This window comes from Periplaneta americana, chromosome 1, assembly GCF_040183065.1.
Source record: "Periplaneta americana isolate PAMFEO1 chromosome 1, P.americana_PAMFEO1_priV1, whole genome shotgun sequence".
Taxonomy (NCBI): Eukaryota; Metazoa; Arthropoda; class Insecta; order Blattodea; family Blattidae; genus Periplaneta; species Periplaneta americana.
Window position 1 is genome coordinate 176455828 of NC_091117.1, and position 17442 is coordinate 176473269.

General features: G+C 35.7%; 1 protein-coding gene across 1 annotated transcript in view; it reads right to left on the reverse strand.

The window, feature by feature from the left end:
- Positions 1 to 8152: 8152 nt before the first annotated feature.
- Positions 8153 to 17442, reverse strand: part of Cubn (Cubilin) — a 300325-nt gene continuing 291035 nt past the window's right edge. Inside the window, exons 67-70 of the mRNA XM_069832790.1 lie at positions 16799 to 16939; positions 15455 to 15561; positions 13301 to 13412; positions 8153 to 8283 (exon numbers count right to left, since the gene is read on the reverse strand). Of these exons, the coding sequence (XP_069688891.1) occupies positions 8261 to 8283; positions 13301 to 13412; positions 15455 to 15561; positions 16799 to 16939 (383 nt within the window). The 3' untranslated portion in view covers positions 8153 to 8260. The remainder of the gene's footprint in view (positions 8284 to 13300; positions 13413 to 15454; positions 15562 to 16798; positions 16940 to 17442) is intronic.

The window sequence follows — 17442 nt, forward strand, 5'->3', positions numbered from 1 at the left end:
TGCTTCTTGAATGACTTAAGCAAGTCCCAGTACAAACAAGCAAGATCGTCATTGCTAGGAACGTCATCAACAGGATCCTGTTTCTTGTAATGGGGTCCAAATCAAATGGTGCCTAACAAAAGCTCTCTAATATTCTAATTACAAACACTTTATTTTGAATTTAATTCTCGTTTTTAGTACTTTTGTGTTTGGAGATGCTGAGAGTTTCTGCCTTGGCTAATTTCTCTTCGTTTTGCAGTTTTAGAACCTGAAGGTTTTGGCGGAATTTGTAGTAGTGATTCAGTTTTTTCTGTCAAAATTTCTGAAATTTCATTCCGATGTTCTTTTGCATTTCTTCCTTGAAGAATGGTTCCTTGTACTGCACATGTGTTCTGGATGAATTTAAAAGGAAAATTTCTGGCTGCTAGAAGCCTGATATTGCATTCTTTGGGGGTGGGGGGAGATTTACAGGTAACATGTAGGCTAAATGAAACAGCTTTGCAATCTGACAGATCGGCACTATCCTTCCAGAATTGTCTGGGGGTCACTTTCTAACTTCTTAGTTGTACTATGTATCAAGTGTCCAGAAATATTAAGTCAAGGAACTAAACCATGTGTATGCATTGCTGTTGGAGACATCACCACGATTGAGCTAGTTTATTAATGTGTATGCCCATCTAGGATTAACAGAACTTGTTCATCCACGAAAGCTTTGCAGCAGAAGTAAATTGGTGCAGCCATTTTACAAACAGGTGTACAGTCAGATAGTCACTTTCGTTGCGAGAATATAGTGGTTCTGGTATGGCTTTATCGTCATCATCATCATTTCGCACTACAACCCTGGGTGGGTTTTGGCTGCTCGTACAACAGTCCTCCATTCTCACCTATCTTCAGTCTTCTTTCTCCAACCCCTCACTCCCATTATTTCCAAGTCCCTGATGACCCTATCTAGCCATCTCTTCTTAGGTCTTCCTTTCCTTCTTCTGTTGTGGACTTTCTCTTGTAATATTCTCTTGGGAATTCTGTTTTCGTCCATTCTCTGTATGTGTCCCAGCCATCTCAACCTCTGGGACTTCATAAATTGAACAATATCTTGTCCTCCAATCAGTTGATTGATTTATTCATTATAATGCATCCGCCATTCGTTGTTTTCACATACTGGTCCGTATATTCTCCTTAGAATTTTTCTCTCGAAACACCGTAGGAGATCTTCTTCTACTTTAGTTAGTGTCCATGTCTCAGATCCATATGTTGTTACCGGTCGAACTAAAGTGTGGTATATGTTTAGTTTGGTTGTTCTCGTAATTAGCCGACTACTAAGCAATTTAACATTCGCAAAGTATGCTCTGTTGCCTGCCAGTATTCTGTCCTTAACAGTTATGCTCATATCGCAGTTGTAATCGATTATGGCGCCCAGGTATTTAAATTGTTTAACTACTTCAAACATCATATCTCCTACTGAAATGGCTTTATCGTAACATGTTTTATTAATTTCTTACTAAGAAATATTAATCTTGGAGGAACACATTGTCCACTGGCACTTGCACAAGCCACTACAATAACATGCAGTCCACACTCAGTACTTGAGTACCATTTCTTTATTTTCTTTTTATTAATTGCCTGTGCTTAATGCCGTTCATGTTGGTTGTGTTTGCAGAAATTTATCTCAGGTTTTACTTTCTGGGAATCTTTTATCCAGACTTTTCCTGCCACTCAATTCTGATTATTGAAAGACTTAATACACATTCTTTCTGTTAATCCAAATGAAAATTTATAAATATCAGTTCTAGTTAATCCAGACAATAAATTGAGACTTCAGCTCGAAAAAGTGGGGTACCAGTTTCTTTTATAGGCTTACTTATTCATAAAATACAGATCAAAATTTCCAAAGTCTATCTTCGTCTATTATCTCTAGAACAATAGTAAGGTACCGGTATCTGACAAATCTATAGGTTAGAGTGCTTCTTTACTATGCAAAAAGTCTCGGGTTCGATTTTCTGATTACCGGTACTAATGATCTCTTGCATAATATGAGAATGTTTACAGCTACATAAAAACAGAGCTGTCAATACTTGTTAATAGGCAATACTGTATACACTTTCGTACCTGTAGTAAGGTTCAGCATAGTATTGTTCTGCCTCTGTAAGGGCTGATATATAGGCTATATAAAGGAGATGGAAACAGAAATAGACACTTTTCTTGTATCTCATGAATTAAAGATTGCGCAGAACTTACAAACCAATTTTTATAGATTAGGCCCTACAATTTAGAAATTTGTATATTTTTTTAAGTTATTCTAATGCCATGTATTTAGTTTCAGTCAGCTATGATTAATTTTTATTAATCAGCATAATTTTGTACCACTTCCAATTTCGTTTCAAGTAGGCTACTGTTGTTTCTGTTGGCGATATTTTTATAGAAAAGGTCTAAAGTTACAATATTACACAAAAATGTTGTAAACATATGCATCCCCAGTCAGTTGAAATGAAATTACAAAGTAACATAAAGTAAAACTGTTATTTCAATTGGTTGTAATGTTACAATGTAGGATATAATCAAGATATTCCAAAGCAAGATTGAGTGCTGTGATTACTAAGTCAACAAATACTGCAATAATTAAAATAACTGTTCAGCCGACCAAGAACTCCTTTTATGGCAGAACGAATATTGTGGTTGAGAGGTTGTGCCTTATTGTTAAACTATTTTTTGTTATTGATTGTAATAAAAATAAATTAGTGATAAATATTATATTGATTTTTAATACAATGCCATGTTACTGATTCATTCATTCATAGTGTTCTGCCCAAGGGCAGGTCTTTCACTACAAACCCAGCTTACTCCATTCTTTCCTATTTTCAGTCTTCTTCTTAGTTTCCGCATATGATCTTAATATCGTCTGTTATTTGATATCTTCTTCTACTCTGAACTCTTCTCTCGTTCACCATTCCTTCCAGTGCATCCTTCAGTAGGCAGTTTCTTCTCAGCCAGTGACCCAGCCAATTCCTTTTTCTCTTCCTGATCAGTTTCAGCATTACGTTTGCAGTTTTTCTTGGGAAAGGCAAATGGAGTAGCTTCCCTTTGCTTTTCGCACACCACTCTCTCTTTCGCATCTTAAAAGAACCCAGGGGACCTCAGCATGAGGGTGAGAAGAGTGGATTTGACTAATTAGGTCCTCCGGACTTCACTGAAATTCATTAGTTCTATCAGGGTTTTTGATCTGATCAGAGACTGGGAAATTCCAATTAGCCATTACTATTACATCATATTAATTTAGAGTTCATAATTTCCCTTCATTTGAATGCTGTGTTTAAAAATATCTGGAAGAGCAGAAGAATAAAATACCGGTATGCAATAAATTCTGTTCGACAATAGTGACTCGTCAGAGAAGGAAAGAGAGCCTGCTCTTCAATTTTTTTATATAAAATATATCAATAATGAAGTATGCAGGGTGTTTTGAAAAAAAAAAAAAAAAAAGGTTCCAATATTTAGAGAGGCGATAATATGCATCAAAACAGGAAATAAAAGTCCTACAAACACAGGGTCTAAAAATTAATATCTTCTGAGAAATGAGTAAATGTAGATGTAGATTCATAAAAATACAAACAAAATTCAGAATCTATTTATCTTAAAAATGTATTGCTAGTTGCTAAATTATCAACAACATTTGAAATTCAGTTGGGGGTTTTGTGGCCAGTCATTTAAAACTTTGGATCATTTAAACCAAATTATTCATTTAAATTTTACAAGTGTAGGAATGTACACCTCCAACTTCATAGAACAAAGTGCACCGCAATAATTAAGACTGTCATAGTCCCTAATATCCTAACGGAACTAGTATGAGATATGAAAGAAGTAAAAATTTCCTTAATTATTATTAACAATTCGACAGATGTATTATAACTTATAAGTTCGCAATGTTTCTGTTGTAAATATTAAAACAGAATTGTTGTCTGTCATTAAAATAGGAGAAAATGTGAAATTAAAACAGCCTAACTTATTGGGCGATTTTTAAAGAATTGCGAATTTCCATGAAAACATCTGGCAATATGATTCTTCACGGCAGAAGCAGCGGTATCAGAGAGATATTCAGGGCAGTTTGGAAACTGTGACGGAACTAGGCCTACATTAATTTTTTTTTAATTACCGGTACTTGTTACACTGCTGTATCACATAATTAATATTCTATTAACAAGAAATGTATGGGCTGTTTATTTACAGCATTGCAGGCCAACTCTACCTAGAAATGAAATATAGAACTACTGGTAACCTTTTATCAATCCATCTTGGGTTTCAGAAAGGTGTAATGAGTAACTTTTCAATCTTTACATAATAAATGCATACAGTTGTTCTTTTAATCTCATAATCTCTAAAATGAAGTTCACATACCTACAAGCCAATTTAAACTGAAACGCGAATGACCAATAAAAGAAAAGGTTATGTTACATTTGGAAACTATAGGCTACTGCTATCCCTTAATGTGATTTTAGTATCAAAAGAATTCAATACCGGTAATCTAATATTACACATACCTCATAGTTTTTCGTAAGAATAACATTTTTCCGATGAATAGCTCTAATCCATTTTAGTCTTCGATCTTCTGTAGTGGGAAAAGACAAAACACTTTACTTTCGGTCCATTTAAATAATTGCCTCTACAGTTCGGCACTTTTGTGGCATTATGCCTTCTAATGTGATAGTACTGGACCACTTAAATATAATTTCACAAACACATTTATTTAAAACATAGAAAAACCTAAACAAGAAACACGTGAAAAATTCCGGCTTCCCGCCTGTGCTTCAAAACCTGAAGCCCAAACAGCATGACGTCACAAGATGTTCAGATTTTTTGCGAGGTTTTCTTTGTAGTACTGTAGGTGGTGTTGGCTGAACACGGATTGGTATTTGGTGCCTAGACGATGGTGAAGGGGGCGAGGGTGCGACAATAGTTTTGTTCCAGCCAATACCGAATTTCTTTCGACGCATGCGGCAGTTATATATGGTGTCAGAACTATACATGTTTTTTTGAAAGATGGGACATGACAGGAGCGTTGCGATCGGAAAAACAACTGAATGTCACATAGCGTGGTAAGCCTGTTGCTATGGTAACAACGGTTGAGTTGCCAAACTTACCGTTCCCACATGGCTATTGCTTAATAGCTCTCTTGGCGACGTTTCGTGTTTGATTCTCTGTCGCTTTTTATATTGTTTTCTTATCTTCGCGTCAATTGTCAGTGAATGTTTTAACGTCTGCCATCTTAACGTCAATTGCTAGCTTCCATCAGCTGGCAGCAATTTAGTCCATATTGGCAACAAAGCACTGTAGTTCCAAGCTCGGCCGCTGGAGACTTAACTGTCATGTCCCATCTTTCAAAAAACCAAGTATAGTTCGGGATTTTACGGTCTTGAATTGTTCTTTCACGGCCTTTAGAGTTTCTTCTGACATTAAAATGATCTATTATACCGATATTCATCTTCCGAACTTTTTTTTCTCTTGTACGGAGGAGGGACCCGAAGGTTATTGTGCTTACCACTCCTATTCTGTGAATGATTGGGTAGCCAAACAGCCGCACTCTTGTACAAGTAGCCTACAGCACACCACACTGTGGACTTAACCCGGGATATGGTATGGATGATGATATGTGAATTGATGTCAAAATGAGTCCGAGGTCCAATGCCGAAAGTTACCCAGCAATTTTTCTTCAATTGTTGAGGAAAAATCCCGAAAAAAAAACCCAACCAGGTAACTTGTCCCAACCATGATTCGAACCCGGGATCTTCCGAACTTAATTCTTTGTAAAATATATCGCAATCACTTTCCAATATTTTTCTCTTATTTTAATCTGCCTAGTTTCGAAGCATTTTAACCATAACTTCAGATTAAACCATCTGCGCATGCATCAGCAATTAAGAATTCTGAGTTCCTGCTCTTAATCGAGACCAATTTCACTCATTCTGAACGAGTTCTAAAGCACGTTGGCACTGGGAGTTCAGTATCGGTTTGGAATCAGTTCTTGTCTTGATAAAGGGCATCCTTGACGTACTCTAACAATGTTTATTTGTTACAGACTAGTGTGAGAAACTACAGTAGGCTATTTCAATCTATTTGTACATTATAGCTGCAGTTCAGCAATTAAACAAATAAATTTCACTCAATTAAGTTTTGAAGATAAATTGTAACAGAATAATGGCATGATTTTATCATTCACTATTTTAATGATAATTTCTCATAAAATCTGTTTGATGTAAATGCACGTCTGTCTAGTAGCATGACTGATGCATGGTATAATAAAATACATTTTGAAAGTGATAGTGCACACGCAATTAGAAAGAGCAAGAACCACCACTGGTGAGGAAACTTCAATAATCATCTATCATTTCATAAAAAGAAGATCGGCACAATAAGCTTCAGGCTGTGGAGCAAGCCCTCGGGTCCCCCTCCCCCCAAATAAGAAAAAAAGTGTAGGAGAAGATGGGAATTGGATGTGGAGGATATGTGACAGAAGGACAAAATACAGTAGAACATGAAGATGAAAGAAATACTAGAGAGTCCTCCGTACATGACGCTTCTCTCACACTGCAAGCTCAGCAGCATTTTCTGTTATATATGCCTCGCACAATTACACCAAAATTGACCGCATTTCTGTGGTAGTAACTTTAGTTTCTAAAACCTGTTAGTGGGAATTGTTTATAAACAGCTTAAAAATGAATACAAGTGCATCTTACCTTTGTTACAAGTCTAACACTGTGTCTGACTTTGAAACGAGAGTGCCCAGGTTCAAATTCTGGTTGGGACAAGTTACTTGGTTATGGTTTTTTTCAGAGGTTTTCCCTCAACCAATTAAATCAGGATTGCTGTATAACTTTCGGCATTGGACCTTGGACTCATTTCGTAATCATTTTTTCACATGTCACTATCACCATCACTATACTGCGTGTTCAGTTCAAAGTGTGTCATGGCTCACTGTATGCCGTCATGTGGCTAGCCGATGAGCCTAGAGAATTCAATCTTCCTACACTTCCGCAAAGGTGTATTACCTATGGGCCAGAGAAGTTGCCTGGCAAGTACGGTGTTCATTCTGAAGAGTACTTACCGATACATATGGTAATGCCGGTAGTGGCAGGAATGTGAACTGTTTGGAAACACGTACTGAGATGAGTTTTTTTCTTACTGTCGGGAAATGGGGAGAGGGTGAAGACGATTACTTATGTACAGTATTTGACATTAACTTAGACGGCCAACATGGACACAGAGCATTTGATTTGTGTTGTGGAATGTTGCCGTACGTAACTGATGATAACAAATACCCTGCTTACGACTTAACCGCGCAAAACACAGTTCGAAAGAGGTTATGGTAGCACACAGACTGTACAGACCGCCATCTGTTACTACGACATTCAAGTTATACGATACACGTTCTCAAGTTCAGATTGAACGCCTTGAATAATAGGCAACTTCTCTGACATAAAAGCAGAAACTCGCCTCAAATCGCCGACTCACAGAGTGACATCATGACACACTTTGAAACAAACACCCAGTAGTCTGGATTAAGCTCATGGTGCAGCATCCTGTATGTGTGTAAGAGCATGAACATTCGGTGATAAAATTATTAAAAAAACCAGGAGTGGTAAGCAGAATACGACTCAGGCTGTGGTGAAACTCTTTGGGCCCCTCCTCTGCATAAAGGAGTGAGAAAGAGAGTTAAAAGTATCCTCCTTCTGCTTCAATACATTTTTGACATCTCCGGAGATTGATTTAGTATAGTTTGAAATTACTTTTCGGATATCTTCTTCCACTTTTCGCAGAATTTAAAACTACAAAAACTCGCTGCAATGTGCTATACATACACAGTTATCAAAGAATTAGAAAAAAAAAACATAGTTTGCACTGCAATACACACGAATGAGTAAACCCTTCAGTAACTCACAACAGACTGAAGTGAACTGCACACAAGCAACACCCAACAAACACCCTTGAATTTCGGCACGTACAATAGGCACAGCATGGAAGGCAACGTTCCTATAGGGTACATTACATAGAGTCACATATGGAGACTTCATAGGCAAGGTATCAATGTCAGGAATTGAACTCAAGACTTCTTGAATACATTCATCATCCGATATTGGCTGATTATGTGAAAAATGGAGAATTACAAACCTGAGATCCATAAAATCAATAACAGGAATAATTTAATATATTTCAGAGAAATAAAGGTACATGTACAAGAAAAACTTCAACTGAATAATTCAGACTTTATTTACAGTGAGAAAGTAATCATTTCATTTCAGAAGTCGTGTACAAGCTCCCCTGAAACAGAAAAGAATTGCCATCACCCTTCTGCCTTGCAACATTTCACAAAGGAACGCAAATGTCGGAAGACTGAGTCTACAGGGTGTCTCAGGAGAAATGTAAAATACTTTAGGATAAAGTAATTTCGATTAATCTACATCGATTTAACATTATATAATGTCCGAAATGTAACAGTTCGGAAATTATTGATACGCGAACTTTTAAATGGAGAGAGGCATTATAGATGTATTTCAATGTTTTAGAACATTGTGATATGGTACATTATTGAAAATGCTGTACTTTGTGCTGTTCCAATAAGTTTATTTCATAATTGGAGACCTCCCCGGAATAAAGATGTAACCAACAAAACTGTAATTCATATTTCAGGATAAAGGAAAATTATTTCAGGGGATATTTCATTAGGCAAATATTTCCTATCATAACCGTTTGACTAAAAAGGATAAAAGTTTATTCAGTCATTGAATGCAATAATTTATTGTTATAAATAAATGCTTTAAAATTAGTTTTTCCACCTACATCACACATTTCAAGAAATTTGATGTTACATCCTTTTTCCGGGGAGGTCTTCAATTAATACAAACTCAGTAAGAGAATAAAATAATTACATAAGACAAATTACTAAGATTGCCCTTCTTATGGCTCTTTCCGACCTGAATGAAACACTTGGTAGCTTGCCAGTTTCAGATAACATCCAGTAAACATAGGAACTCATACAACTATGTGAGACACTTCGATTAGGAAAACGTCATCTGTATTCCTTAACAACAACCAATGCATTCACTAAGCGAATACACGAATTAAATATCAAGTGAACATTTATTCGTTTGTGTGTGTTGCACAGGCGCTGTGATGCTCAGATGCTGCCAGTGCTGAAGATCTGGCGTAAACGTCAAGTATAGTACATGCAAGACGTTCCAGTATTTCTCCCCTTAATTACTCTTCAACTGTTAGACTTCGAACATAGGTCTATCAAGTTAAATCGATGTAGATTAACTCAAACAACATTATCCTGAAGTATTTTACATTCCTCCTGAGACACTCTGTATAATGGCCACAGTAAGATAGGTTTACTTTTAAATTGATAAAGAAATTAAATTCAATGCTTAGAAAGTACAAACATTCACTGTATTTATCAACCAAAGCTGCTGTGAATTTTGTCCAAACACAGGGGCATACGCAAGAGGGGTGTTGAACTTTAAAAAAGTGACATATTTAGATTCGAGTATTTTTTATCCATAATCGTTTAATAATAATAAGTAAGTAATCGTTTACCTATCATATACAAATAACTGGGGCACAGATGCATTATAGGAGCATGGTTGATTGGTATGAATACTACTATCGATATGTATTGTTGTTATAATCGACATAAAATATGTTGCCAACATCTAAATTAATAGTCAAAATGGAAATAACGGCAGTAATAGTAAAATATATTTTCCCTGGACCAAAAATATAATACAAACTGACTAAAATCACATCAGTAGTAACAAACTGTTTAAATTTTTTAATTTGGTAGCATTTAATGCTTGTTGAATATTGAATGCTAAAAATGATAATCGAACCATCACTTCCGTTGATCTTTTTTTGCGTATAATGTGTGATGGGTGGTCCCTATAATGCATCTGTTCCTCTTAATTATACAAAATTAAATACAAGTTAAAATTTGTTAAAAATTGGATGGCTGTGAAAAAAAAATTAGGTTTCAAAGAGTTTGTAAGGATATTAATGAATATGTTCTATTAGAACATGTATAATAAGAATAAATATACCGTAACATAATACACAAAATTTAAAATACCGACAGTGTAAACTGTAAACAATTTTAATAATGACCCCCTCCTCTTGACAAAATTCTGCGTACGCCACTGTCCAAACATCATTTTATAACGAGAGTATCAGAAAACTATATACAATTTTTTTTATAAAACAAACTGATTGCACTGTTTTCTGAACAGTGTGCTTGCAAGATAGATGGTGGCAGGAGATAACCATCACTAGTATGAGAAACAATAGGCCTATTCATTATTAAACTGTAAGATTATTTGCGAGTTATAATGTAAAAATACATTAGGCCTATGCCTTCCTGAGGGAAGGAAGATCGAGCCAATTCACTCTCACTGATCTGCTCAGTTAAATATGCTGTACTATATTGCTTTCACACTTCGTAAGTCTACAGATGGAGATGGGAAATAATTATGAGAATATTATGGAGCAACTTATTAAATTACAATTATTTTGAACTGACAAGCAAACATTCTGATGGGGGAAAATAAAAAAGTTATTTTTTTTTCTGCCAGCATTTTAATAATGTCAAAAGAAGTGCTTGTACAAATTTTGGACATTCGACAGCAATTACAGGGGTCGTAAAAAAATAAGTTCGCCAGAGGCCGTTAACAAAAAGAAAACACAATTTCACTGGAAAAATTTATTGGAACAACACAGTAATTGTTGAGCTATTTTTCAACATATTCTTCACCGGAACTGAGACGTTTATCATATTATGGGATCGACAGAGAGATACAGACGGCTGTCAAACGATGGTTCTGATCCCAGGTGGCTGACTTCTATGACACAAAGATACAAAAATTGATCCCATGGTACGAAAAATGCATCAATTCCAGTGGGGGATGTGTTGACAAATAGCGCAACAATTGCTGTATCTGTTTCAATAAATCTTTCCATGCAATTGTTTTTTTTTTTGCAAACAGCCCCAGGGAAAATCACTTTCTGGACGGCCTCCTAATTGCGGTCAAGTGGCCAAAATTTGTATAATCACTTCTTTTGAAATTATTAACATAGTGAAAGAAAAAAATTTAACTTTCTTATCTAAATGAGGCAGTAGAGCAACTTGACAGCTTCAGATACTTAGGGTGTACTATAAGCAGTAATATGAGGTGCTACCAGGAAGTCAAAAGGAGGATAGCAATGGCAAAGGAAGCTTTTAATAGGAAAAGGAGCATCAGAATGTTTGCTTGTGAGCAAGTTTTCTTAAGCCTGGTTTCCATGATGTGTGGATGTTGGATCACACGCATGGAGCACTGATGGCAGTTAGGTTGCTTACTTGCAGAAAATCTCACCCACTGCTCGCTGCTTTGGTAACTAGCTTGTTGAATTTCCTGATTAGGTTCCTTGCTATTTTTTTGTGTGTGCTTGCATGCTGGGATAGTGTAACCAAATTAGTTGTTTTGAAACTAAATGTATGTTTTTTTTTTTTTTTGTATTACTTAGTTTCTAAGAATATAGCAATAATTAAATATAGGACTCTGGTTGTTTTATACTCCTGGTTTAGTTACTTTGTTATTACAACATTGACTATTGTTATGACTTCAGTGGTTTTTCACTTAAGGTTTAGTTTGTTATTCATAACGAGTGTTGGAAACAAAGGCTGCGTTCAGCCAGGACAGCGCTGATTCAGCTATTCATGTTTGCTGAGTTACAGCAGCTGTGAATGGCTGAACGACCAGATTCCAAAATGTCCACTGTGTTGACAAAGAAACACATCATTGTTCCGTCTACTGCGGAATATAAGACACCATTGGTTGTTGTGTACCCCCTCCACTTCCGCTGGCTCGCAGCAGGCTTGCAGTGAAAATAAATTTGCTACGAAAAATGGCGGCTGCTATTTCAGTGCTGTCGGTCAGCAAGGCGTTCAATGCTGTCACTATTTCAGCATTACCTCAGCGCTGTCCTGGCTGAATGCAGCCAAAGCAACAGATGAACAGCAGACGATTTTACAATTGTACTAGAGAGCAACTGAAAAGTTTGTATTCAAAATGAGTTACAAGTGGATCAAAGATCAAGTTAAGACTATGAGGAATGCTATTGAGAGTCCGAATTTGGAATTACCATAATAAACGAATGCTGTAAAATGGGGACAATTGAGAGGGAAGACAGTCATTGCTTACTATATTGTTCTAGTAAGCAATGACTGTCTTCCCACTGCAGTTTATAACAAAACTTTATAACCAAGAATGAAGTTTTGATCCTATTCCCCCCACTGATCCTATTCACCCCATTTTAGGGTGCCCATTTTCGTTTCTACATTTTTCTTTTCTGAACTTGATTCTCCTTCTCCTCAGCATCCAAAACCAGCAAAACAGAAAAGGCTGCTAAACGTCTCCTTCCAATAGCTTCCATCACACATTCAATGTGTTGTTGTTGTTGTTGTCTAGTGCCTTGCATTTGGCAATGAAGCCATTAGCAGTCGTGCTTTCCAATACTTTTGAACTGTAGTGTCTTCTGATCTTAATGCTTCACAGGTCTTCAAGTGGTCTTCATTCATTTCTGCTGGATCGTTACACAGGACACATATGGGTGAAGCTGAGATACCTATTCTGTAGAGATGACTTGCTAGACAGTCATGATTTGTCAATAGTCTGAAGGCTGCAACTGCTGTTTTGCTTGGTCTCTGGGGGATTATATCTGGGTTGGAAAGTAGTGTAATCCATTTTTTGTCTTTAGCATTTGATTCTATTTCTTGTAGGTATGAATGAGAAAATTTTGTAGTGATCAAGTGTTTTATTGAGGAATATGAGAAATTAAATTTAGATTTTTGTTTTATTGTTGCGCCTTTCTTGGCAAGTGTGTCTGCGGTTTCATTCCCCGTGACTCCACAGTGTGCTGGAATCCATTGGAGACGGACAATCTTATTAACTTTTTGGAGATGTGTTAACATTTTGTAGCATTCTCTTATTTTTGTTGACTTCTTTGTAGCATTTGAACATATTCCCTGAATTGCAGCTTTAGAATCTGAAAGAATTACTGTTGTAATGTGTGATATTTACGTCCCAGCATGCAAGATAATGATAACAGACATGGAAGCCAGCAGCATAGCTACCACAGCACCAAGCTTGCTGGCAGCAAAGAAACAAGCACAGTCTGAACAGGGCTTTAGAGTAATTGGGATGATGGGAATGATATATTGCAATTACATTTGGAGAAAACCGATTCCTGTCACTAAACAGACTGAGCCATCAATGAATCATTATGGCATGATGCTTAATGAGCGTACCTGGTTTCCTGGCTATGAAGTGGGCTACCCAGCCAGTGCCCCCATTATGCATACTTGTAACGTAGCGAACTGAGATGGTGCCGGTGCTGCCCTCATGTATCACGGGGTTATCCTAAAACGCACAAATATGTGACTTTATACAAGGTAAGTCATGGGAATCTGACGATTTTTAACATATAAAATAAGTTGATAACAATGACATTTGGGCCAATAAGTATAGTGTGCATGCACTATGAATGCCATTACAATGGTTAAAGAAATGTATCCAAACCATGTGATTTCCAGAGGAGAATTTTCATGGCCTGCACGTTCACCAGATCAATCAGTATGTGACTACTTTATTTGGGGTTACCTAAATCTTAAGTGTACATTAGGAAACCAAATTATTTTAATGAACTCAAGAAGGCTATATGGGACAACAGGACAACATGGTGCAATCAGTGATGTACAATCTGCGTGACTGACTAGAGCAATGTATCTTTCGTAAGTGGTGGGAGACATTTAAGAGATGTGCTGTTTAGAAAATGAGGTCATATACCCAAATGTCATTCAATAACCTATTGTTATATAACCGTATTAACATTTTAATTTATATCTTATATTGTTGATTTCGTTTTGAAAATCGTCAGGTTCTCATGGCCCACTTTGTTTTAAGTATAGATAAAAGTACGTTTTTATAACAAAGAAAGTAGTATAATAGTGAAAATTAAGTACCGGTGACTCAGATTTAAATGAATATATGTATTTTCAGAATCTTTAACACCACATTATGGTGTTCGAAATTGCTTCTATGTCTTATTATTGGAAGGGTATTCATTATTACCATATTTATCCATCAAGTTCATATAATTAATATATGAAAAGTATCTAAGAAATTATATTTTCATATATTGTACCAATAACTTAAGTGACCTTTATAAGATCGACTGACTCTTTCCAATAATATACCAGTATGCAAGGGGACATTTTAATAGGTTCAGACCCTGCTACTGTACTGAAAGAAAATGCAGTTACAAACACACGAACAGTTTGAAAAAGAATACCATTACTATAATTATTGAATTCACATAGCTATATCAATTAAGATAAACTATATATGCTCAATTTACAATTTTTTTCTCCTGTATTATGTGCTTCGTTTGAAATTTTGATATTAAAGAGTTACCAGTACTACAGATGTAGGCGGTCAAATACAGTAGAACTTATTTTCCTTGATTTGAATTAAACTGGCATGAAAATCTATATAATGTGGAAATCAAACAAATTAATTTTCCTTATTGCTTTCAGAGTACTGATCCACTTTAATATTTGACACTGGTAACAATCATCACTTTTCATTATTTCATTATTTTTATAAAATTATTACTTTTTCGTATAGGCTTTATCTGAAATTAAGTAAACACACACTAGTATTTAAAATTTAACTGAAGGTTACTGCTGTAGAATCTTTAGTGTATTATAAATATTCATAATTTAAATATGTATGTCACTAATGCATTGATTAAGGCTGGGTGGGTGGAAGAGAAGGCCTTATGGCCTTAGCTCTAGCAGCGAAAATAAAACATTCTATTCTATAAATGAGGCATAAAGTGTATGTAAAAACTATGAGACATTTTTCTTTTTCAAGTTTATGTTTTTCACTTGTTAAACTGACATTGTTCTTTTACGATTATACAAAGACTAATTCTCTTTTACTTGCGTTTAATAAGTGCATTTAATATTTTGATATTATATAATTTATTATACATTTACTTTCGAGATAAATAACATTAAGAAACTATATAGATATTGGTATGGATCTATAAATAATTTTTATAAACATGAATTATTATTGTTCGACAGAAAGGCTGCAAACAATTCTGGTATAAGGATGAGGAAATGGAAGAAAAAAATAAGAAAGAGTAAATCTCTCATTGATAATTTTATGCTAAAACAAATTAACAGTAGTTGACCTATAAGACAAGTGCTTTTGATTAGCCTATTGTGAAAAAAAAATATGTATATATATTTCTTTTTAAGAAACTAAGACATTCTCGAAACTTTAACGTGAAATAATTGCAATAATTTCAACTATAAAGAGCTGTACGGAAAATAATTAAGAATGTGTTGTTCATAATAATGTACTGGTAGTCTTTGCTTCAAGGACAAACTTACCTCCCCACAGTACCGTGACACGAAAGTTTCCACGTTATTCTCCAAATCCACATCATAGATCTCGAGAAAGTCTGATGTGCATGTGCTGCGAGACCCAATGTCGAACACTGCAAGAATGTTGATATTAGCCAGTTTTCAGAGATGAAGAAATATTCAAGAGAAAGCAATGTTGTGTACATTTGTAGTTTGACTGTATTCTGTATCTCTCTTCTATCCCTCGAAATTATTCAAATCAACTTTACAGGGAGTTATACCTGAAATCTTGATTTGCATAATACAGTCACTGTTCGTTAACAGAAAACCACAATTTAAGTCACACGGAGTTAGGGTGCACTCGAAGTTGGTTGCTTGTTGGTTGTCAACCCACTTTGAGGTCTGTGGATATAGAGGGAAAAATTGGATCAGTGTCGGGTAGAGTTCCCGGGTAGCTCAGTTGGTAGAGCGTTGGTACGTTAAACCGAAGGTCCTGGGTTCGATGCCCGGCCCCGGAACAATTTTTCCCTCGAAATTATTCACTCTCTTCTATTGTTTTTTTTATTAAATAGACAGTCTTTGTACAGTAGAAACTCTATTATCTGTGGTAATGAAAGGAGTGGAGTGGACGGTTAATCGAAAAAATTGGATAATCCGTATCATAAAATATTTTCATAAATTAAATGCATATTACAGTTTTGTAATTTTCTCCATAATGTGGTGTTTAACATGCTAGATAGTGAATCAGAAGTTAACTAATTTAGTCTGGTTGTCAATGATGGATTTATAAGGCCCAAGTAAATTCCTTGTGATGTTTGTTTGCGAAAAGATAGAAGTAGTAGACGTCTCCTGTTGTAGATTTACATACTTCATACACTTTATCCTTGTTTTTCATTAAATCGTGCACAGTAATGACAAATTCGTATTCTGATGCAAAATGAGCCACGGTTTCTCTTTTCCCAAAGCTCTCAATTATTTGCATTTTTATTTCAATACTTAGCAAAACACTTTTGACACTCATGGAAGATATTTTACATAGAAAATATAAAGTACGGACACTCGAACAGTAGGACAAGAAGTGAATGCTGCACAGGTTTGCTATTAATTGTGGGAAAGTTCTTGGGATCATTTCTTTGAAAGCAGATAGTGACTATTTCATAAGTTGGGAAAAATACCTTCAAGTAACGCCTTCAAGTTCAGATAATGAAGAGGAGGAATTGTGAGACAAGTTTGGTCTCGAAAACAAAAATGAAAATGACAAAAATATAAAACACCAGTCGCAATAGGCATAAATAGGATACTGTACATTAATATTACCGGTATCATACTTGTAAAGTTTTGAGTTCAGACTTGGACTTCATTTCAACATACCTGTGAACTTCAAGAGGGGCTGTGTCTCTACAGGCACAGACACATCCCAACGGCACTGAGATGCGTTGCGGTAATTGTTGGGGTACATCGGACTGGTAAATACGCCCCCATAGTTGAACAGCCTGCCTCCACAGCCTCTGCCTGCAAAAATAAATAAATGGATAAAAAAATAAAATAAAAATAAAAAAACCGATTGCTAAACAGCTCTCTCATTTACAGGAAATTTACCATATGATTCTAGTATTACTTTCCTGCAGAAGGAAACCATATTGAAGATGGTCTTTGAAAGTCTATCAAATTCGGTTGAGGAAAGTCAAAATATCTCTTCTGGTTTTGAACCTATTTTTTTTTTCATGAAAAAAAAAAGAATAAAGATAAGTTCCATATCCATACCACTAACTCATACCCTTCTATGTGTAGTGATCTCTAATATGCGTATGGTGCTGAAATTGAAAACAGGTGTCAATGGAATCGAGATCTATCAAGAAGAAGAAGCAATGACTTAATTAAGAAGTGCTCGGTATTGGGGTGGAAGAGGGAACAATCCAGTTTTGGATAGTTGTCGGGAATCTGTCTTGTTTTGATGAATTCGGCTATTTACTTATTTGTATTTGTATACTATTAGAATGGATAGAATATTAATA